Source organism: Oncorhynchus clarkii, chromosome 29 (genome assembly GCF_045791955.1).
Source record: "Oncorhynchus clarkii lewisi isolate Uvic-CL-2024 chromosome 29, UVic_Ocla_1.0, whole genome shotgun sequence".
In the NCBI taxonomy this organism is placed as follows: domain Eukaryota; kingdom Metazoa; phylum Chordata; class Actinopteri; order Salmoniformes; family Salmonidae; genus Oncorhynchus; species Oncorhynchus clarkii.
Window position 1 is genome coordinate 5,206,140 of NC_092175.1, and position 23,360 is coordinate 5,229,499.

The 23,360-nt window shown below is 42.3% G+C and overlaps 1 protein-coding gene and 1 pseudogene across 5 annotated transcripts in view; both read left to right on the forward strand.

Annotated features, from left to right (window-relative positions):
- LOC139388327 (nudC domain-containing protein 3-like) overlaps nt 1-1,699 on the forward strand; it is a 12,278-nt pseudogene extending 10,579 nt beyond the window's left edge.
- Nucleotides 1,700-3,058: 1,359 nt separating this feature from the next.
- LOC139387813 (calcium/calmodulin-dependent protein kinase type II subunit beta-like) overlaps nt 3,059-23,360 on the forward strand; it is a 56,147-nt gene continuing 35,845 nt past the window's right edge. For 3 of the 5 annotated variants that reach the window (XM_071134051.1, XM_071134052.1, XM_071134053.1), the window contains exons 1-7: nt 3,061-3,326; nt 5,143-5,237; nt 9,133-9,192; nt 9,376-9,430; nt 12,055-12,120; nt 15,045-15,117; nt 23,150-23,252. In XM_071134051.1, coding sequence (XP_070990152.1) covers nt 3,265-3,326; nt 5,143-5,237; nt 9,133-9,192; nt 9,376-9,430; nt 12,055-12,120; nt 15,045-15,117; nt 23,150-23,252 — 514 coding nt within the window. In that variant the 5' untranslated portion in view covers nt 3,061-3,264. Of the gene's footprint in view, nt 3,327-5,142; nt 5,238-9,132; nt 9,193-9,375; nt 9,431-12,054; nt 12,121-15,044; nt 15,118-23,149; nt 23,253-23,360 lie in introns of all 5 variants that reach the window. The other 2 variants (XM_071134048.1, XM_071134050.1) reach the window with 1 other exon arrangement.

Consider the following 23,360-nt stretch of genomic DNA (forward strand, 5'->3'; position numbering starts at 1 on the left):
ATGGGCCTCAGGATCTCGTAACGGTATCTCTGTGCATTCAAATTGCCAGTGATAAAATGCAATTGTGTCTGTTGTCTGTAGCTTATGTCTGCCCATACCATAACCCCACCACCACCATGGGGCACTCTGTTCACAACGTTGACATCAGCAAAATGCTCGCCCGCAAGATGCCATACACGTGGTCTGCGTTTGTGAAGCCGGTTGGACATACTGCCAAATTCTCTGAAATGATATTGGAGGTGGCTTATGGTAGATAAATTAACATAACAATTATCTGGCAACAGCTCTGGTGGACATTTCTGCAGTCAGCATGCAGTCAGCACACCCCCTCAAAACTTGAGACATCTGTTGCATTGTGTTGTGACAAAACTGCACATTTTAGAGTGGCCTTTTATTGTCCCCAGCACAAGGTCCACCTGTGTAATTATCATGCGGTTTAATTAGCTACTTGATATGCCACACCTGTCAGGTGGAAGGATTATCTTGGCACATGAGATATGCTAACTAACAGGGATGTAAACAAATGTGTGCACAACATTTGAGATAAATAAGCTTTTTGTGTGTATGAACAAATTCAGGGAGCTTTTATTTTAGCTCATGAAACATGGGACCAACACTTGTTGCATTTATATTTTTTTCAGTGTAGATAAATCAGACAACCCCATAGTATAATAGTTTTTCTATTCATTACTTGTTTTCTTTTCAGAGGGAAAGTAAATGTGGACTGTTTTAGCAATATCAAAGTGCACCTCAAAATACATATTTTTTTAATGTTTCATGTTTTTGGGGCACCACAGTTAAATTAGTGCAGCAGAAACACTGGTATAGGGCATGGGCTGGAGGTGAAGGATTGTGGTGCTGAACTATGTTGAGCCCAAGAGTGTTATTGTTAGACAAAATGCAAGACCAATTGTGCAGTTTTGTATTTGGATTGTATACACGAATGTATGTGCACATTCCATTCTTACAATGCACTCTATCTATTTTTCTCTCCTACCCATCACTCTCTCTCTCTCTCTCTCTCTCTCTCTCTCTCTCTCTCTGTGTGTAAAAGGTATATGATATGCTGAGGGCGCTCCCTTTAAAGGACAACAGTTTGATCCCTCCTTGTTCGACATCCCCACCAGCGCCGTACAGATGTGAACACACACACACACACACACACACACACACAATGTTGGGAATTGGGTTTGAGACTGAGCAGAATTGGCTATTTATTCGGTGGAAACAGCCTGGTATTTTAAGACCATTTTCCTTCTTTTTTGCTAACTTTGAATAGAAGGGAGAGAAACCCTGTGGAAGCTTTGTTACTATGTTCTGACTTATGTGAAATACCTGAGTCCTGTTCATTAGGTACCAAGCGTAAGAACAGACTGAAACTGGGAGGTTTCACCTGGTCTCCCTGAACACTCATTTTAATTTTCTGTTGTGGGCCCTAATGAACACAACCCTGAACGTACCTGTTTATGTATCTGTCTGCCTGCTGAACAGACCTGGAAGATAGCTATACAGTCACAGAACTAGGATCAGAGTGCTTTCCCAAATCCTAACCTTCATCATTGAGGTGAAGGATGCAAAACTGGCCTTAGATCAGTGTCTACGGGTAACTTCCAGGTCCAGATATGTCTGTGTTGTTTTACATGTAGATGACTTTTATTAGTGGGCTTAATAACTGCTGTTTCCTTTTACTGAGGTGTCTATTTTTTGTGTGCCTGACTGAAATAAATTAAATGAAGTAAATATGCACTGTGGTGTTCTCTCTGTGTGTGTAGGCTGTGTGCGTCACAGGAGGTTGGTGGCACCTTAATTGGGGAGGACTGGCTCGTGGTAATGGCTGGAGCGGAATACGTAGAAGGGTATGAAACACATGATTTCCATGTGTTTGATGTCCTTCCATTTGCTCCGTTCCAGATATTATTACGAGCCGTCCTCCCCTCGGCAGCCTCCACTGGTGTTTGTGTGAGGTTGAGCGGCACTAAAACCTATGCGGGTTTTTAGATCTACAGGAGTGCCAGGCTGGCAGTCGACTTGAGATTAAGCAGTAGTGCCACAGGAGGGCGCTATCCCAAGATTTCTGATTCTCAGTGCAGTATAATATTCCTTATTGTCTTGATAATGGCTGTATCAGATGAATAGGTCGATAAGGATGAATATCAAAACCGATATAGCCAGAGCTAGTAAGATGCTTACAGACAGAAATCCTAGACACTTGCAGACAGGTCTTTTGAAGTTCAAAAGGATTCTCTTTCTTTTTCAGATCTGAAGTGTAGATGCTTTGTTCCTAAGAATACTGTTAGTGATGACAGTGCAGAGGAACACGCCAGGAATAGAGACCGTAGACAGTAGTTGCCTATGACCGTGCAGATCTCTTCCTTCCCGGGTCAGTTACACTGGTACTTGATTTCACCCAGTTCTCCCAGGTGGACTGAAATAGGGCAACTTTTTTTTTATTTAGGTGAAAGTATTCATACTTCAGAGCCAATTCTATAAGAGGGGACCGTTTTTTTTCAGGAGAAAATTTGGGGTACAACGTTGAGCACGCGTTCACTTCAAGCTCTGATGCCATGGACCAGACCTGGCTTTGAATTGGAGATGTAGGTGGTGTTGATCATCCTGAAAATACCATAATCCAAGCAGGCCTAATGCAACCACTAAAATTGACTTTTGTTTGCATATTTTATTTTGTACAAATACCAGTTTAGGGATCTTTGCAGTCTATCAGTTTGACACACTAAAACATAATCCATTTTATTTTGGTAGGCTAGATCAACAACAAATAAGAGAGACGTAAATAAATTGTATAGCCTGTAGGCTGGCTATACCTGTTCCAGCAGCTACACATGATGGTGATAATGATGATGGTTCCATGATGCTGATGCTACCAAAGCCTGTTATGTCAGTCTATAGAATCTCTGATGCCGTGGCTTCAGTTGTTATCGAGCAATGCCCCCTGGTGGTATGAAAAATGTGTTGTATTTACAGCGCGCTCGATGGTGTAGAAACTGCGTGAAAGGCGATTGAACGACACACTTTGGGAGAGCGAGAGAGTACCACCACTGCCTCTCCTCCACTCGAATAGCCTACATCTTCTCTCGAATACATATCTGTAGTAGATTATAGTGCGCTCTGGACAGAAAACGCATTACACCGCGGTATTTTTTTTTTTTACATAGAATAACTGGGCTAGTCAACGGATACATCCTATTTCAATTCACTTGAGGACCGGACTATTTAGGACGCTCGACCCCCGATAATAAACGGACGATGGCGGTTACTACCTGTACACGTTTTACGGACGATTTCCAACTATATGAAGAACTCGGAAAGTATGGCTTTGCTGTATTATTGCTTTACGTTATGGCACAGATGCGGTAACGACAGCCTTCTGTATCGTCCTTACCCTGTTATTATTTTATAGTTTATTTGCGTCGTTGCATATCTGCAGTTGTGTGTGGGTAGTACGAGCGGCGGAATGGGTGTCAGAACTAATCTCTGCTGATGATCTGTCACGTTCGGCACTACTCAGCCCTCTCAACAAGACGCATGCTGTCGCTCTGCTTTGAGGTGTAGCCCCGAGACGACCCGATTTAAACGTATAGATAAAATGTAGACTACATTTGATCCGTTTGCTGCATGTTCTGTACCGGAAGCAGCAATGATGGGGACTGGGGACACGCTGTAGCGATCTAGAGAGTGATAATTTGAGCTGTCAAAGAGCAGAGCGGGATGTGCTGTTTTGTAATTGGGGTCTTTAGAGCAATGGAAGACTGCTGAGGGGAGGACGGCTCATAATAATGGCTGGAACGGAGTGCATGGCATCAAACAAATGGAAACGTGTTCAATGTATATGTTGCCAATCCACCGACTCCGCTCCAGCCTTTACCATGAGCCTGTCCTCCCCAATTAAGGCGCCACCAAGCTCCTGTGCTTGAGAGAGAGAGAAAAATTGGACAGTGAGTTTATGTGCCACAGCAAGATAGGTGTGTCAGGCTGTGTGTGGGTGGGACTGGGTAGGGGGTGGTATTCTCCTCATTCTCAAACAGGAGGAGAAACCTATTTTCTAGATCAGGATGCATCTTTATGCAAACACAACTGCAGAGATTAAGAACCAAACGTTTGCTGTATGTATTATAACATAAGTTTAGCCTACTACTATGAGTTCTACTGAAAGATCTTGACCTTTAGGGCACCGCATGTAGTACACTTGTACATGTAACTGCAGGGTCGCTGGCGTGTGTATGTGTGTGTTCTGGCCTGTGTTATAAGCCAGAGACAATAACCAGGCTGTGGTAGCAGCAGCAGCCCAGTAGATAACAGGACCTTCACTACTCCACAGTTCATGTAAGGATGGCAGTTTGTCCCTTTTTGGTGTGTGAGAGTGTGTGTGTACGTGCAAGCATGTGTGGGGTGTGTAATATACGTTTTCGTGTGTGCATGTGTGTCTCTCAGGTCATTCTCTGTCTTTCTTTGCTGCCGTAAGCCTACTGTTTCTGACTCAAGAGTATTCCCTGTGTATACCCTTACACACTCACCTGTCATTGCATCTACGAGTGTGTGTGTGTGAGAGACGTGGGGTCAAGTGTATGCCTGAGAGTGTGTGAGACACAGTGGACGGGTAAGGGTGTGTGTGTTATTGTGTAACGTCTATATATTGCTCAGAGAAACGACAGAGACAGTTACTGCTGTTTTTCCCTGCTGAGTTAGTTATGCAAGCACTCCCCAAAATACCAGCACTGCTACAGTACACACATGCACACCGTGTCTCGCTCTCTCACGGACACGTGCATACATGGACACACAGAGAGATATCCTTGAAAGACAGTTTTGTTGTTTTCTCTTGAGTCGTCTCATTTGTATATATCCTAAGAAGGATGTGCTGCTGTGCTGTGTGTCACACTCTAATGACTCCATACAGGAGAAATGTCTTCACTCATGACTGGCAGATGTGAAATGACAGGATACTAGGTGAAAGCAGTAGAGGGGTAGTGGACAAGGATATGCCTTCAACCTGTCCAGTTCTTTCAGATCAGTGGGAATGAAGGAAAGGAAACAAGGAGACAGAGGAATTGACTCTCGAATATTGAGATGCTGCCAGTGCTATATGATATCTAACACCTGTTTTTACCTGCCTTTGTTTCCCAGGGGAGCGTTTTCAGTGGTGCGCCGCTGTGTCAAACTGTGCACTGGCCAGGAGTACGCTGCCAAAATCATCAATACCAAAAAGCTCTCAGCCAGAGGTGAGACACATACACCATCCCACACACAAAAACTGAGTGCCAACTGTAGAATATCTGCACAGTGGGTAAACTGTGTTAAATTAGACACTCTAACGTTTGCTTAGTCCCCATCTCTATGCTGTGTGTGTGTGTGTGTGTGATAGAGCGAGAGAAGGAGGGATGGAGAGAAAGAGAGAAAATGGGTACGTCTGCTCATCAGTGGCTGAAGCTAACAGGAGAAAGCAGAGGCGTTTGGCTGATTGTTCCTCCTCCTCACACTGCCTCTAAGTGTATATGTGCGTGCATGCGTGTGTGTGTCTGTGTGTGTATGTGCTACTGCTGTCCCAGATCTGCAAGCTTACATTAGCATATTTTAGCTGATGCTTGGTTCTAAAGAGTGAGACAGTAATTTATGCTCCTCTTGAGAGAGAGCACATGAGAGAGTGCACATGATAGAGAGAGAGAGAGCAAATGATAGAGAGAGAGCAAATGATAGAGAGAGATAGCGAGAGAGGAGAACCGTTTCTACTGCCAACAGATATGGCACGATAACCACCGAAGCGCTTCATTTAGAGACAAAGGCTGCATCTCAATAGTCTACAGTTGCTACCTTCCGTCATCTCCTCCTCCATTTACGCTGTTCTGAAAGAGCTGAACATCTTAAAGAGCTGGCCCTTCATATTCTATTCTTAGAGCAGACGATGGAAAGAACAGGAAGCGAAGAGGCAAGGAGAGGACACAAGGAAATGAGGACACACGACAGCATGCCCCCCCCCCCCCCCCAGCCTGAGGGATCTAGTTCCTCATCTCAGATTTGGTCCGTTTTGTCACGAAACCAACGCTGCTCGCTCCATGTCCTCATAGAGAGGGTTCAGGCTGTGTGTGTGTGTGTGATGTGTGTGTGTGTGTGTGTGTGTGTGTGCGTGCATGCCTGCGTGCGTGTTTGTGTGTGCAGTTCCTGTACTAGTTGCTCAGCACTGACTACTGCGTTATCTATGGTGACAGCTTCCTGTCTGGACAGGAACAGGAAGTCTCAGAGGCCAGTCTCAGGATGTAAATAATACGTATAATAGGATATAAATAATAAACAATTAACAGTTTCCTCGAGAAACCTGTAAGATACGCACACACACACCTCACATGAGAATACTGAACAACACCAAGGATGCTTTTCAAGTCAACAGTCTAAATTCCCCTTGTCTCCTCTCCCTCTGAGCTGACGTGAGAGAACAGGACAGTTGAATTTGCTTTCACATCAGTGCAGAATACAAATGGAGTAGGGGAGGCAAGAAGAGGAGGATATCTTAAACTATTTAGATACACCTGGTTGTCAGCTGTTGCTAGCCAATAGTAGATATCTTATGAAGAGAGAGAGCGAGCCTGGGGTGTATTCAGTGATGCAGATAGAAGTGTAATAAATAGAGCCGATGACATTCCCTAATCTTCATGTCAAACTATATACAGTTGAAGTCGGAAGTTTACATACACTTAGGTTGGAGTCATTAAAACTCGTTTTTTAACCACTCCACAAATTTCTTGTAAACAAAATATAGTTTTGGCAAGTCGGTTTGGACATCTACTTTGTGCATGACAAAAGTCATTTTTCCAACAATTGTTTACAGATTATTTCACTTATAATTGACTGTATCACAATTCTAGTGGGTCAGCTTCATGAGGTAGTCATCTGGAATGCATTTCAATTAACATGTGTGCCTTGTTAAAAGTTCATTTGTGGAATTTCTTTCCTTCCTAATGCATTTGAGCCAATCGGTTGTGTTGTGACAAGGTAGGGGTGGTATACAGGAGATAGCCCTATTTGGTAAAAGACAAAGTCCATATTATGGCAAGAACAGCTCAAATAAGCACGACAGTCCATTATTACTTTAAGACATGAAGGTCAGTCAATCCGGAACATTTCATGAACTATGAAAGTTTATTTTAAGAGCAGTCGCAAAAACCATCAAGCGCTATGATGAAACTGGATTTCATGAGGACCGCCACAGGAAAGGAAGACCCAAAGTTACCTCTTCTGCAGAGGATAAGTTCATTAGAGTTACCAGCTTCAGAAATTGCAGCCCAAATAAATGCTTTGCGGAGTTCAAGTAACAGATACATCTCAACATCAACTGTTTAGAGGAGACTGTGTGAATCAGGCCTTGAATTTCTCTAAAGAAACCATTACTAAAGGACACCAATAAGAAGAAGAGACTTGTTTGAGGCCAAAAACCAGGAGCAATAGACATTAGATTGGTGGAAATCTGTCCTTTGGTCTGATGAGTCCAAATTTGAGATTTTTGGTTCCAACCGCTGTATCTTTGTGAGACCCAGAGTAGGTGAACGGATGATCTCCGCATGTGTGGTTTCCACCGTGAAGCATGGAGGTGTGATGGTGTGAGTGGTGCTTTGCTGGTGTAACTGTCAGTGATTTATTTACAATTCAAGGCATACTTAACCAGCATTGCTACCACAGAATTCTGCTGTGATATGCCATCCCATCTGGTTTGCGCTTAGTGGGACTATCATTTGTTTTTCAACAGGTCAATGACCCAAAACACACCTCCAGGCTGTGTAAGGGCTATTTGACCAATAAGGAGAGTGATGGAGTGGAGTGCTGCATCAGATGAGTGGCCTCCACAATCACCCGACCTCAACCCAATTGAGATGGTTTTTGATGGACCGCAGAGTGAGGGAAAAGCAGCCAACAAGTGCTCAGCATATGTGGTAACTCCTTCAAGACTGTTTGAAAAGCTTTCCTCACGAAGCTGGTTGAAAAGCTGCCATCAAGGCAACGGGTGATTACTTTGAAGAATCTAAAATCGAAAAATATATTTTTATTTGTTTAACACTTTTTTGGTTATAACATCATTCCATATGTGTTATTTCATAGTGTTGATGTCTTCACTATTTTTCTACCATGTAGAAAATAGTACAAATAAAGAAAAACCCAAACTTTTGACCGGTACTGTGTGTACATATTATGTTCTATATAACACATTTCTTTCTAAACTTTCCGTAACATCGCACCCTATTGAACAAACCCCTGGCATAACTGGGCTGAGCTGAACTGGCTGTTATACAGTATATAAGGCTGGGTTGTACTATATTGTAAAACGCTATAGTACCCGTTACTAAGTTCCTAGTGGAAGTCCCGGAAAGTGTTACCTGACACAACACACTGGCACCCACCATGTACAACAGTGTTCTACTTTTAATAGGTCAGATACTGCAGAGCTCTGTGCTGCAGCTGGAACCTGGAGGAGGACACCTTGGACTAGAGGGAAAAACAGGCTAGAAGCTGTGTTTTTCAACCTTTTTATGTAAAACATGTTTTACTTCAAATGAGTCGAAGTGCTAGGTGCTGATCTAATGGTAGTGCTTCGCCCCTGGACCACACTTTGCCCCTGGAGGCATGTGTTCAAACCCAGTCTGCGCAACTTTCCATTCTATGTCCCTCTCCTTTATCTCCTGATCTCTGACACAACCTAATATCTAAGATATGTATGGATTATTTACATACAAAGGCCAACACTTCCCTTTGGGGAAAAAATAGGTTGTGTGTGTGTCAACAGATTCTTCTTTATTTCAACTGAAATATCTCTCTATTGCTTTCTATTCTGTATCTCTCCTCTTGTCTCCTTGGTTCCACTCCTTCCCCTCTCCCTCCATCCCTTATTATGGGGAGTTACTATGGGCAAATGCAACCCTCAGGGTATATACAACACTGTATGTGGGCAGGAGTGTGTGCGTGTGCGTGCCCATACTTATATTGATGGAGACGTCATATTTTTCAATCTTGCTCGCATCCTGTTGGATACACTTACAGCAAACATTTGATATCCTTCTCTTGAGATAATATCAAAGATAATATTGCATCATATGATTGTACCAAGATTATATCTCCATCTTCTCTCCTCAGATCACCAGAAGCTGGAGCGAGAAGCCAGGATCTGCAGATTGCTCAAACACTCCAATATCGGTCAGTACTTGTAACTCTCTCCCTGTTGCTGGTGCTGCTGCAGCACAGGAATAGAATAGAGAATGCTTTCTGCTGACGTTCTCAACCCATCTCTCTTCTCCCCCCTCTCTCTCCTTCCTCTCTCTCTCACTCGGTTCTCCCTACCCACCCACCCTTTCTCTCTCTCTCTCTCTCTCCCTCTAGTTCGTCTCCATGACAGTATATCAGAGGAGGGCTTCCACTACCTTCTGTTTGACCTGTGAGTGGCAGCGCTCACATCCCTCTCTATATATTTTATCGCTCCCTCCTCCCATTCTCTTTCCCTTCCATTCCATTTTCCTTCTCGCCTTCCTTCTTATCTCCCTCTCCTCTCATACTCCCCCTCTCCTCTTCCTTCTTCATTGCTTCTTCTCACTTCTCTTTTTCGGTCCTTCTCTCCCCGTTTCCAAGGAGATTTCCCCCAATTGCATAACCATCCCCCCTTTGCACACACTCAGTTCCATCTTTAGCCTTCCACACATGCACACAAACACACACTCACTCACACACATATACTGCCCCGCAGTGGAGCCTGTCTCCATGGCAACCCTGCCAGAGAGATTCCTGCAGAGCTGAGGGTTTCCCCCTAATGAGGACATCCCCCTCCGGTGTGTGTGTGTGCGTGCGTGTGCATGCATATTTGGTTGTGTGTGCTTGCATGTGTACGTGCGTGCATTTGTGTGTGTGTGTGTGTCCTTACAAAAAAACATGTAAAAGAATCACCTGAAAAAACTTATGTAAGAAAAAGCACGTGGTTTTTGGACACATGTATGAATAAATCATGTGAAAAGTGTTTTTCATTAACTTGTGAAGTTTCACATGGATTTTTCACATGAACACAAAATAGTGGTTTCCCAACATTTCACATGTGATATTCTAAGTTTCACATGTTCTTTTGTAACCGGCAGAGTTAGAACCCGGGTCTCCCCGGGTATCTTGACCGTTAGAGGGGCACCAAGTTTCTGTTCAATTCAAAATAGGGCTGTCAAACTTAAACAAAAGTTCATTGAGTTAATCGCAGGATTTTCTGTGATAAATCGCAAATTCAGAATTTGCTAAAAACATTTTTTATATAAAAAGTGGCGCAGCATCTCAGTGTAAGAGGCATCACTACAGGCCTTGGTTCGAATCCAGGCTGTATCACATCCGGCCGTGTTTCGGAGTCCCATTGGGCGGCACACAATTGGCCCAGCGTCGTCCGGGTTTGGCCGTCATTGTAAATAAGAATTTGTTCTTAACTGACTTGCCTAGTTAAATATAAAATAAATATTAAAAGCATTACAATAATATTTACGTTTTGAGTTTGTTCAAAGTAATGATTAGCAAAATCAGGTAAATTGATAAATCACCATTTCTTTAACCACAAATTTGACTTCTTTTGACATCTGGTTGTTTTTAGCTGTATATATGATGTATTTTGGTGTTTTCAGATGAGGCGGTTAAGTGAACTGACTAACTCTGATAGCGCTATTTCAAAACCATCTCTTTGTAGAAAAGTATCTGTTTACATTCATTCCATAAGCAAACACATTCACAAAAGCAAACATGCCACACTTTCAAATACTCTAAAATCCCTTTTAAGCCTGTGCATTAAATGTAACAAAAAACAATGGACAGCTAACAAAAGCAGAAGCTAAAAAATAGCTAGCTAGGACAAAATGGAAGGCTAGCTCGTGCCTATCACTAAGCTAGCTAGCAGTTAGCAATTAGCATGCGACCATTAGATATACATTTCACAAAAAGTTACCTTCTAAAATACATCATTAGCGTGGTTCATATGCACACAAGCTAGCTTCTTAGCTTGGCTACACTCATGTAAATAGGATAACCTCATTCGTTTTTCACTCGGTCAAAACAATTAAATTATACATCAAAATGAACAGAAAACTCAAACACAGTTTAGTTAAACATGTTTATCTCTTGATTTTGAAAAAACAACCATCTGCGAAAAACAGGATAAAAAACAAGGAGACACAGAGAGCTAGCTTCTCTGTTCTTTTCAATGGGCTTCTTCCAACGGTCACGGACCAACGTACGAAGAAACGAGACGGGTGTCTGCAGTAGTAACAGAGAGAGATGCCTCTCCCTAATGGTAGCGCTAAGTACATGTATATCAATTCAACACTATGGAGGATTACAATAATAATAATGGCTCAGAAATAATTATTAGGTTAAGTAACCTTTTTACAGAATGACGTTACAGAATTTGCAATTCCACTTGTGGAAACAGTTCACTTGTGAAAAGGTGGCAGAGAATAACACTATTTCACCCCCACATGTGAACTTGCAATTCCACATGTGAAAGTTTGAAGAGTTCTTACACGTTAAACTGCAAATGTGATTTTCACATATTCATGTTTTTCAAATGTGAACTTGCAATTCACTTGTGAGGTGAAAACATGTTATTCTCTGCACATGTGATAAGGGGGTGTTAACATACGGGCTCCTGAGTGGTGTGGTGGTCAAAGGCACTGCATCTCAGTGCAAGAGGCGTCACTATAGTACCTGGTTCGAATCCAGGCTGCATCACATACGGTCGTGATTAGGAGTCCCATAGGGCCGCGCACAATTGGCCCAGCGTCGTCCGGGTTTGGCCGGAGTAGGCCGTCATTGTAAATAAGAATTTGTTCTTTAACTGGCTTGCCTAGTTAAATAAAGGTTACATTATTATTATTATTTTTTTCTCTGAATGTAATACATGTGAAAATATGTTTAAGCTCAATGTGATTTTCACATGTGAACCTGCATTGACACGTTTTCTTTTGTAAGGGGTGTGTGTGTGTGTGTGTGTGTGTGTGTGTGTGTGTGTGTGTGTGTGTGTAAACTAGTCTCTTTGTGTTGTAGAGTGACAGGTGGAGAGCTGTTTGAGGACATTGTGGCCAGAGAGTACTACAGTGAAGCAGATGCCAGGTAAACACCTTTTTACACAGTTCACCCTCTTCCATGTATCCATCAGCTTGCTCTATCATGTGCTCTCTCTCTTTCTCTCTCTCTCTCAATTCAATTCAAGGGCTAGTTTCACTAGTTTCTGCAGCCAGTGTCATTCTGAGTTTTACTAGCTAACGTGAGCTAATAACTTACCGTCTGTTTGGCTCACATTCTATGACCTACTTAGCTAACATAGCTAGATCGGTGCAATATTAGCTACACCAATCAAAGAGTGAGGAGTCAACGTTTACAACACATACAAACAGAACGTTGTAACCCGAATAAAAAGACAGGCTTCTAGATTGATTGGCTAGCAGCTAACTAACTTTTCCAGCTTTCATGACTAACCTACTGTAGATGGCGCGGTAGCTCGTTCCCGTGCTATGTTAGCTAGCTAGTTGTTGTTTGTTGCGGGAAACTGATAGATTCAACAAATTAAGCGACATCCCATCAATGTGATGCAGAAATAGATTAAAGATAGTGTCGTTGTTAGAATGTGGAGAATAACTATAGCCGGGGTACTTTACCTGGCAAATAAACAGTTGCTATTCCAGTGGCTACTGTATTATTTTTTTAGTTCACTCTTGTCTTCTGCAGTTTTTTTTCAATGCACCAATCAACTGTTTGGTTCCTTGTACCAAGAGCCAATCATGTGTCGTCAAACTATCTGTTCGTGTTGGGAATAGAAAAAGCGGTTTGGTGCCCTCTTCTATATCTCTGGAATGTCATGGCAAATTTATTTTTGACTTCCACCTTATTAGACATAGTTACCAAAGTAACTGCTTTTAACAAACTGTTGGCCTATTCTAACTGTTTTGTTTCAATCAAAGCACACATTTTACCTAGTGGCGTGCCTCATGAGAGAAATGTGACCATTCGCACAATCAACCTGAAGTCTCATAAGAAATTGTAACGTTTTGTTGTTGTCTTGGAGTAGCATTATACTATGCTGTTATATTAAATTCTGTTACTTAGAATGCTAATTACGGAGAGGCTGCATTTCCCGAATTCTCTGGAACCCTCTTCCCAATAGCAACAAATCTGAGCTTCTGCCCATGTGCAGAATTATCTACATTACACACAGACTCTGCTCTATAGAGAATTATAGGCTACTCTGGCAAATGGTGTTGTTTAATAAAGTCAGATCAATTAATACATTGTCAAAGGTTACCCTCCTCTCTCCTTTGTATTCTTGCCATAACCTGTTTTGCCATAACCTGACTTGCCTAGTTAAATAAAGGTTAAATAGTCCTCACGAGTGGCACAGTGGTCTAGCTGTGCCACTAGAGATTCTGGGTTCGAGTCCAGGCTCTGTCGCATGCGGCCGGCCGCGACCGGGTGGCCCATGGGGCGGCGCACAATTGGCCCAGCGTCGTCCGGGTTAGGGAGGGTTTGGCTGGTCGGATATCCTTGTCTCATCGCGCACTAGCGATGTGTCAAGAAGCAGTGCGGCTTGGTTGGGTTGTGTTTCAGAGGACGCATGGCTCTCGACCTTCGCCTCTCCCGAGTCCATACAGGATTTGCAGCGATGAGACAAGAATGTAACTACTACCAATTGGATACCACAAAATTGGGAGAAAAAAGGGGTGAAAAATACAAAATAAATAAAGTTTAAATAACTAAAATTGGCATTTTGAGTCTGTCTCTTACTCTCCCTCTCTCCTGTTCAATGTTACTCTCAGTTTTACCTTTCCATTGCACTCAGACAGAGACAGACAGACAGACAGACAGACAGACAGACAGACAGACAGACATAAATCAATTTGACTGTGGAGGCGTTGTGGGGGTGGGAGAGAGAGAAAGGGAAATTGGACAGAGTGAAAGAGGTGAGTTAGAAAATAGCAAGGATAGAGGGAGTACTGTATGAGGGGTAGAGGAAATTGAGAAAAGATTGGAAGTGCACATACATATTTCATGGTGTGTGTGAAATTTGCTACATTGCCCTACCCTGAGTGTGTGTGTTCAGATTTTTGCCCGCATTGCATGTGTTCTGTCCGTCTGTCTGTCCAAGACTGGTTGTATTTGGCAACAAAAGAAAGTGAAAGTCAGAGATAAAGAGTTAGAGGGAAAGTATTTCTCAGTCAAAGAAACTGGGAGTGAAATTTACATTTTAAATTGTAATTGTACTTGTTATAATTGTATAAATTGTCTAATTTCTATTTTGTTTGACACATTTAAAAAAAAATAAGCCAGAGAAAGTCACCAAGTTTGACATAGCCTCTCCTAAACACACACACACACCCTCCTTTTTGTCAAACAGATTAATAGACAGAGGTGACAGTGTTTGTGTGCTTGTGAGTGTGCACTTGCATGCGAGTGTGTGTGTAACTCACGTCATAGGCTCCATCCCAAAATGGAGGATACCCCACTAGCAGGATGTACAGGATCACACCTATACATAAACACCCACACATGGACGCACTCAGGCATGCAGGCGCACTCCTACGCTGCCTGACTCGTATAGTGCAGTTCCTCTTCAACATCTCGCTGGCAGGTGTTCACACACACACACACACACACATTGTGGCAGGTTCCACTGTTCTCAAGTCAATGTGGAGTGTTTTAGGTATGCTGATATTCAAGAGCATCCACTCCTTTGTAGTCCAGTGATAACACAGAATGTCATTCACGACAGAAAGACACAGGAGTGGACTTGAGCCGTGGGTGTATTGACATGTTCATGCACTTTTACTGTACAAGTGTGTGTGTGTATCAAATACCTTCAAAGACTTGAAAGTTGAGGGGTGCTTGATTTTAGCTTGGAGTTTCCACTTTTGGGACTTAAATAGAATAGAACATAATTTGTCTTGCACAATTTAAAAGCACTGCAATACACCACACGGAACACAGATCAGATGCAGCACACTGGCAGAGACTAACCGACTCCCCCTGGTGTTGTTATACAGTCACTGCATCCAGCAGATCCTGGAGGCCGTGCTACACTGTCACCAGTCGGGTGTGGTACACAGAGACCTCAAGGTGAGTTACAGATTATTTTAATCACTTTGGCACTATTTTCACAATACAGTTGAAGTCGGAAGTTTACATACACTTAGGTTGGAGTCATTAAAACTCGTTTTTCAACCACTCCACAAATTTCTTGTTAATAGGAGCTATAGTTTTGTCAAGTTGGTTAGGACATCTACTTTGTGCATGACACAAGTAATTTTTCCAACAATTGTTTACAGACAGATTATTTCACTGTATCATAATACCAGTGGGTCAGAAGTTTAAATACACTAAGTTGACTGTGCCTTTAAACAGCTTGGAAAATTCCAGAAAATTATGTAATGGCTTTAGAAGCTTCTGATAAGCTAATTTACATCATTTGAGTCAATTAGAGGTGTACCTGTGGATATATTTCAAGGCCTACCTTCAAACTCAGTGCCTCTTTGCTTGACATCATGGGAAAATCTAAAGAAATCAGCCAAGGCCTCAGAATTTTTTTTTGTAGACCCCCACAACTCTGATTCATCCTTGGGAGCAATTTCCAAATGCCTGAAGGTACCACGATCATTTATACAAACAATAGGAAGCAAGTATAAACACCATGGGACCACGCAGCCGTCATACCACTCAGGAAGGAGACGAGTTCTGCCTCCTAGAGATGAACGTACTTTTGGTGCGAAAAGTGCATATCAATCCCAGAACAACATCAAAGGACCTTGTGAAGATGCTGGAGGACACAGGTACAAAAGTATCTATATCCACAGTAAAACGAGTCCTATATCGACATAACCTAAAAGGCCGCTCAGCAAGGAAGAAGCCACTGCTCCAAAACCGCCATAAAAAGCCAGACTACAAAGATCGTACTTTTTGGAAAAATATCCTTTGGTCTGATAAAACAAAAACAGAACTGTTTGGCCATAATGACCATCGTTATGTTTGGAGGAAAAAGGGGGAGGCTAATTTTCCTACCTCATGATGCCATCTATTTTGTGAAGTGCACCAGTCCCTCCTGCAGCGAAGCACCCCCAGAACATGATGCTGCCACCCCGTGCTTCGTGGTTGGGATGGTGTTCTTCGGCTTGCAAGCCTCCCCCTTTTTCCTCCAAACATAACGATGGTCGTCACTATAGTTTGTTCACAAGACATTTGTGGAGTGGTTGAAAAATTTGTTTTAATGACTCCAACCTAAGTGTATGTAAACTTCTGATTTCATCTGTATGCTGAAACAACATCTCAAGACATCAGTCATGAAGTTAAAGCTTGGTTGCAAATGGGTCATCTAAATGGACAATGACCCCAAACATACTTCCAAAGTTGTGGCAAAATGGCTAAAGGACAACAAAGTCAAGGTATTGGAGTGGCCATCAGAAAACCCTGAACTCAATACTATAGAACATTTGTGGGGAGAACTGAAAAAGCGTGTGCGAGCAAGGAGGCCTACAAACCTGACTCAGTTACACCAGCTCTGTCAGGAGGAATGGGCCAAAATTCACCCAACTTATTGTGGGAAGCTTGTGGAAGGCTACCCGTAACGTTTGACCCAAGATAAACAATTTTAAGACAATGCTACCAAATACTAATTGAGGGTATGCAAACTTCTGACCCACTGGGAATGTGATGAAAGAAATAAAAGCTGAAATAAATCATTCTCTCTCCTATTATTCTGACATTTCACATTATTAAAATAAAGTGGTGATCCTAACTGGCCTAAGACGGAATTTTTACTAGGTTTAAATGTCAAGAATTGTGAAACTGAGTTTAAATGTATTTGGCTAAGGTGTATGTAAACTTCCGACTTCAACTGTTCATTTTGTTTGTTGACATCCTTCACCACACAACCATTGATCCAAAATAACAGGTTTACTGTGGAATGTAATCACCAAAACACAACATGATATCTTCTCAATTTAGTTATTTTAACAACCAGTTAATCCAATAGCAAAAAATGTAAGATACATTTTTCAAAAATGCCCTTTGAATGTAGTATTCTACAGTACAGTAAATTACACTGTTCTCACATTAGGCAATACATTTGCATAATACTCATTAAAATGTATTAAACATCTAATTTCCATAATTTCTATCCTATGTGATAATAAAGGTGCGATCATTGAAGACATCGTTCACAATGTCATCAAATTATAGAAAATAATAAAAACGTTTAGCAGCCACTAGTTTGCATCAAGCCTATCTTGAGCATTTGGCCATAGGTTCCCATTGAAATCGCAGTAAATACCATCATGTTCATACACCTGGGGAAAAAACATTTTTACATGATGAATCCAAGCCTGACATAGTGCATTCGGAAAATATTCAGAACCCTTGACTTATTCCACATTTTGTTACATTGCAGCCTTATTCTAGGGTGGCAGGTAGCCTAGTGGTTAGAGCTTTGGGCCAGTAACCAAAAGGTTGCTGAAACGAACCCCCAAGCTGACAAGGTAAAAATCTTTCGTTCTGGCCTTGAGTAAGGCAGTTAACCCACTGTTCCCCGGGCGCTGAAGACGTGGATATCGATTAAGGCAGCACCACTCTGTTTCAGAGGGGTTGGGTTAAATGCGGAAGACGCATTTCAGTTGAAGGCATTCAGTTGTACAACTGACTAGGTATCCCCCTGACAAAGCAAAAACTGATTTTTTTGTTGAAATTTTTTTGCACGTTTATAAAACAATTTAACTACCTTATTTACATAAATATTATTTGGTATGAGAATCGAAATATATCGCAGGTGCATCCTGTTTCCATCCTTGAGATGTTTCTACAACTTGATTGGAGTCCTGTGGTAAATTCAATTGATTGGAAATGATTTGAAAAGGCACACACCTGTCTACATAAGGTCCCACAGTTGAAAGTGAATGTCAGAGCAAAAACAAGCCACGAGGTCGAAGGAGTTGTCCGTAGTGCTCCGAGACAGGATTGTGTCAAGGCACAGATCTGGGGAAGGGTACCAAAAAATGTCTACAGATTTGAAGGTCCTCAAGAAAACAGTGGCCTCCATAATTCTTAAATGGAAGAAGTTTGGAACCACCAAGGCTTTTCCTAGAGCTGGCCTCCCAGCCAAACTGAGCAATCGAGGGAGACCAGCCTTGGTCAGAGAGGTGACCAAAAACCTGATGGTCACTTTGACAGAGTTCCTCTGTGGAGAACCTTCCAGAAGGACAACCATGTCTGCAGCACTCCACCAATCAGGCTTTTATGACTGGGAGACTAGTCAGGATCGATGGAAAGATGAATGGAGCAAAGTACAGAGATATCCTTGATGAAAACCTGTTCCAGAGTGCTCAGGACCTCAGACTGGGGTGAAGGTTCACCTTCCAACAGGACAACGACCCTAAGCAAATTGCCAAGACATGCATGGCCTGAACGAGGATGGTACGGTCATGGGGATGGCAATCATACATCTTCCACCTGTATTGTAATTCTGTATTGTATTTTACAGCATTGCATTGTACTTACGTATTGTAATGGTCCTGTAAGTGGCTCAGTTCGATTCCCACTGTGTTCACATATCAAAATGTGTGGACTGTTGTCACGTTGGATAAAAGGTTCTGCTAAATAAATGGCATATGCAGTGGGGCAAAAAAAGTATTTAGTCAGCCACCAATTGTGCAAGTTCTCCCACTTGAAAAGATGAGGCCTGTAATTTTCATCATAGGTACACTTCAACTATGACAGACAAAATCCAGAAAATCACATTGTAGGATTTTTTATGAATTTATTTGCAAATTATGGTGGAAAATAAGTATTTGGTCACCTACAAACAAGCAAGATTTCTGGCTCTCACAGACCTGTAACTTCTTCTTTAAGAGGCTCCTCTGTCCTCCACTCGTTACCTGTATTAATGGCACCTGTTTGAGCTTGTTATCAGTATAAAAGACACCTGTCCACAACCTCAAACAGTCACACTCCAAACTCCACTATGGCCAAGACCAAAGAGCTGTCAAAGGACACCAGAAACAAAATTGTAACCTGCACCAGGCTGGGAAGACTGAATCTGCAATAGGTAAGCAGCTTGGTTTGAAGAAATCAACTGTGGGAGCAATTATTAGGAAATGGAAGACATACAAGACCACTGATAATCTCCCTCGATCTGGGGGAGATCAAGATCTCACCCCGTGGGGTCAAAATGATCACAAGGACGGTGAGCAAAAATCCTAGAACCACACGGGGGGACCTAGTGAATGACCTGCAGAGAGCTGGGACCAAAGTAACAAAGCCTACCATCAGTAACACACTACGCCGCCAGGGACTCAAATCCTGCAGTGCCAGACGTGTCCCCCTGCTTAAGCCAGTACATGTCCAGGCCCGTCTGAAGGTTGCTAGAGAGCATTTGGATGATCCAGAAGAAGATTGGGAGAATGTCATATGGTCAGATGAAACCAAAATATAACTTTTTGGTAAAAACTCAACCCGTTGTGTTTGGAGGACAAAGAATGCTGAGTTGCATCCAAAGTACACCATACCTACTGTGAAGCATGGGGGTGGAAACATCATGCTTTGGGGCTGTATTTCTACAAAGGGACCAGGACGACTGATCCGTGTAAAGGAAAGAATGAATGGGGCCATGTATCGTGAGATTTTGAGTGAAAACCTCCTTCCATCAGCAAGGGCATTGAAGATGAAACGTGGCTGGGTCTTTCAGCATGACAATGATCCCAAACACACTGCCCGGGCAACAAAGGAGTGGCTTCGTAAGAAGCATTTCAAGGTCCTGGAGTGGCCTAGCCAGTCTCCAGATCTCAACCCCATAGAAAATCTTTGGAGGGAGTTGAAAGTCCGTGTTGTCCAGCAACAGCCCCAAAACATCACTGCTCTAGAGGAGATCTGCATGGAGGAATGGGCCAAAATACCAGCAACAGTGTGTGAAAACCTTGTGAAGACTTAGAGAAAATGTTTGACCTCTGTCATTGCCAACAAAGGGTATATAACAAAGTATTGAGATAAAACTTTTGTTATTGACCAAATACTTATTTTCCACCATAATTTGCAAATAAATTCATTAAAAATCCTACAATGTGATTTTCTGGAATTTTTGCCCCTCATTTTGTCTGTCATAGTTGAAGTGTACCTATGATGAAAATTACAGGCCTCATCTTTTTAAGTGGGAGAACTTGCACAATTGGTGGCTGACTAAATACTTTTTTTGCCCCACTGTATTATGGTATTACAGTCCTGTATTGGCCAATGCAATTTTAGTCATTTGTGTGTTGTACTTAGTCAATTGAAAATGTGCTTAGAGTTTTGAGGTTTGTACAAGAGTTGTGAACATTGCACCAAAGCGCAAAATAAAAAAACTGTAATTGTGTATCTTGGTGTCAGCTGGACGAAAAGAGATTGTGTGTCCTCACAAGAATAGTAAGCCAACTAAAATTCAGTGAAGTGAGGACATTTTGCCGGTCCTCACTTCTAAAACAGCTACTTTAGGCATTTGGGTTAGAGTGAGTTAGAATGAGGGTTTGGAGTAGGACAAGGGTTAGGGCTAGGGTTAGGGAAAATAGGATTTTGAATGGGAATCAATTAAAGTATAGTAAGACATAGATGTGTGTGTAATTGTTAAGGCATAAGAATAGGTTAGGATCGATTTTCTACAAACCTGTCATGCTCCTGACACAATAAAAATGTCATAAGTTGAATAAAACTGCTCTCTGCCGTCATGCTGACATTATACAGCAGTCCCACTGGTATTAACACAGTTCCACTGTGTGTGTGTGGACATGTTGTGGGTACCAGAAGTCCCCACAAGAATAGTAAACAAACAAAAATGTGACCAACTGGGGACATTTTGTTAGTCCCCACAGGGTCAAATGCTATTTCTAGGGGGTTTAGGGTTAAGGTAAGAATTAGGGTTAAAGTTAGGTTAGGTTTTTGGGTTAAGGCTAGGGTTAAGGTTAGGTTTAGGCTTTTACACCCATCTGCCATTCACAATGCCCTAGCAAAACCGAAACCTACTTGAAGGTAACAGTTGGCCATAATGTCCGGCTTCCACATCATCTCCTGACATCCTCAGACTTGGATGGATGGTGACCTGGCTGCTAATCTCGCAGTGGATCTTGAACGACCTGGCTGGCAGGCCAGCATCCCGGAGTCGCCTCTTCACTGTTGATGAAGCTGCCAGTTGAGGACTTGTGAGGCGTCTGTTTCTCAAACTAGACACTCCAATGTACTTGTCCTCTTGCTCAGTTATGCACCGAAGCCTCCCACTCTTTCTATTCTGGTTAGACAGTTTGCGCTGTTATGTGAAGGGAGTAGTATAGTCATTTGCAGTCATTTACAACATTAACAATGTCTACACTGTATTTCTGATCAATTTTAATCATGTTATTTTAAAATTGACAAAAAATTTGCTTTTCTTTCAAAAACAAGGACATTTCTAAGTGACCCCAAACGTTTGAGTGGTAGTGTGTGTGTGCGCGTATGTGGATGCTTGTGTGTGTCTCTGTGTGTGTACACGACCAGTCAAAAGTTTTAGAACATGCTCATTCAATGGTTTTTCTTCATTTTTACTATTTTCTACATTGTAGAATAATAGTGAATACATCAAAACGATGAAATAACACATATGGAATCATGTAGTAACCAAAAAAGTGATAAACAAATCGAGATTCTTCAAATAACCACCCTCTGCCTTGATGACAGCTTTGCACACACTTGGCATTCTCTCAACCAGCATCATGAAGTAGTCACCTGGAATGCATTTCAATTAACAGGTGTGTCTTCTTAAAAGTTAATTTGTGGAATTTCTTTCCATCTTAATGCGTTTGAGCCAACCAGTTGCGTTGTGACAAGGTACGGGTGGTATACAGAAGATAGCCCTATTTGGTAAAAGACCAAGTCCATATTATGGCAGGAACAGCTCAAATAAGTAAGGAGAAACAACAGTCCATCATTACTTTAAGACATGAAGGTCAATCTATATGAAACATTTCATGAACTTTGGAAGTTTCTTCAAGTGCAGTCGCACAAACCATCAAGCACTATGATGAAACTGGCTTTCATGAGGACGGCCACAGGAAAGGAAGACCCAGAGTTACCTCTGCTGCAGAGGATAAGTTCATTAGAGTTACCAGCCTCAGAAATTGCAGCCCAAATAAATGCTTCACAGAGTTCAAGTAACAGACTGTGTGAATCAGGCCTTTATAGTCAAATTACTGCAAAGAAGCCACTACTAAAGAAGTTCATTAGAGTCCAAATTCAAGATTTTTGGTTCAAACCTCCGTGTCTTTTTGAGGCGCAGAGTAGGTGAACTGATGATCTCCGCATGTGTATTTACCACCATAAAGCATGGAGGAGGAGGTATTATGGTGTGGGGGTGCTTTGCTGGTGACACTGTCTGATTTAATTAGAATTCAAGGCATACTTAACAAGCACGGCTCCCGCAGCATTCTGCAGCGATACACCATCCCGTCTGGTTTGTGCTTAGTGGGACTATCATTGGATTTTCAACAGGACAATGACCCAACACACCTCCAGGCTGTGTACGGGCTATTTTACCAAGAAGGAGAGTGATGGAGTGCTGCATCAGATGACCTGGCCTCCACAATCCCCCGACCTCAACCAAATTGTGATGGTTTGGGATGAGTCGGACGGCAGAGTGAAGGAAAATCAGCCAACAAGTGCTCAGGATATGTGGGAACTCCTTCAAGAGTGTTGGAAAAGCATTCCAGGTGAAGCTGGTTGAGAGGATGCCAAGAGTGTGCAAAGCTGTCATCAAGCCAAGGGGTGGCTATTTGAAGATTCTCAAATATACATTTGTTTAACACTTTTTTGGTTACTACATGATTCAATGTGTGTTATTTCAAAGTGTTGATGTCTTCGGTATTATTCTACAATGTAGGAAATAGTATAAATAAAGAAAAACTCTTGAATGACTGACTACATTAGGTGTTCTAAAACTTTTGACCGGTAGTGTACATGCATGTTCATGTGTGTGTGTGTATGTGCAAGTGCATTACTACTACATGATTTTAGGCCTAGCACCATATAATAACACATTTAATAGGATCTCTGTGCACAACACCCTGTGAAAGTGTTTGCCTTCATGTCCCATCTGTCCCCTGTGTAGCCAGAGAACTTGCTGCTGGCCAGTAAGTGTAAGAACGCTGCAGTGAAGTTGGCTGACTTTGGACTGGCCATCGAGGTGCAGGGAGACCAACAGGCATGGTTCGGTACGTCCACACACACTCAGTTAGCACACACGCACCCACTCGCACACACACACACACTGTATTCATGTTTTAACACGTGTTTGTATGGCCCAGAGACTAGCTATTCTC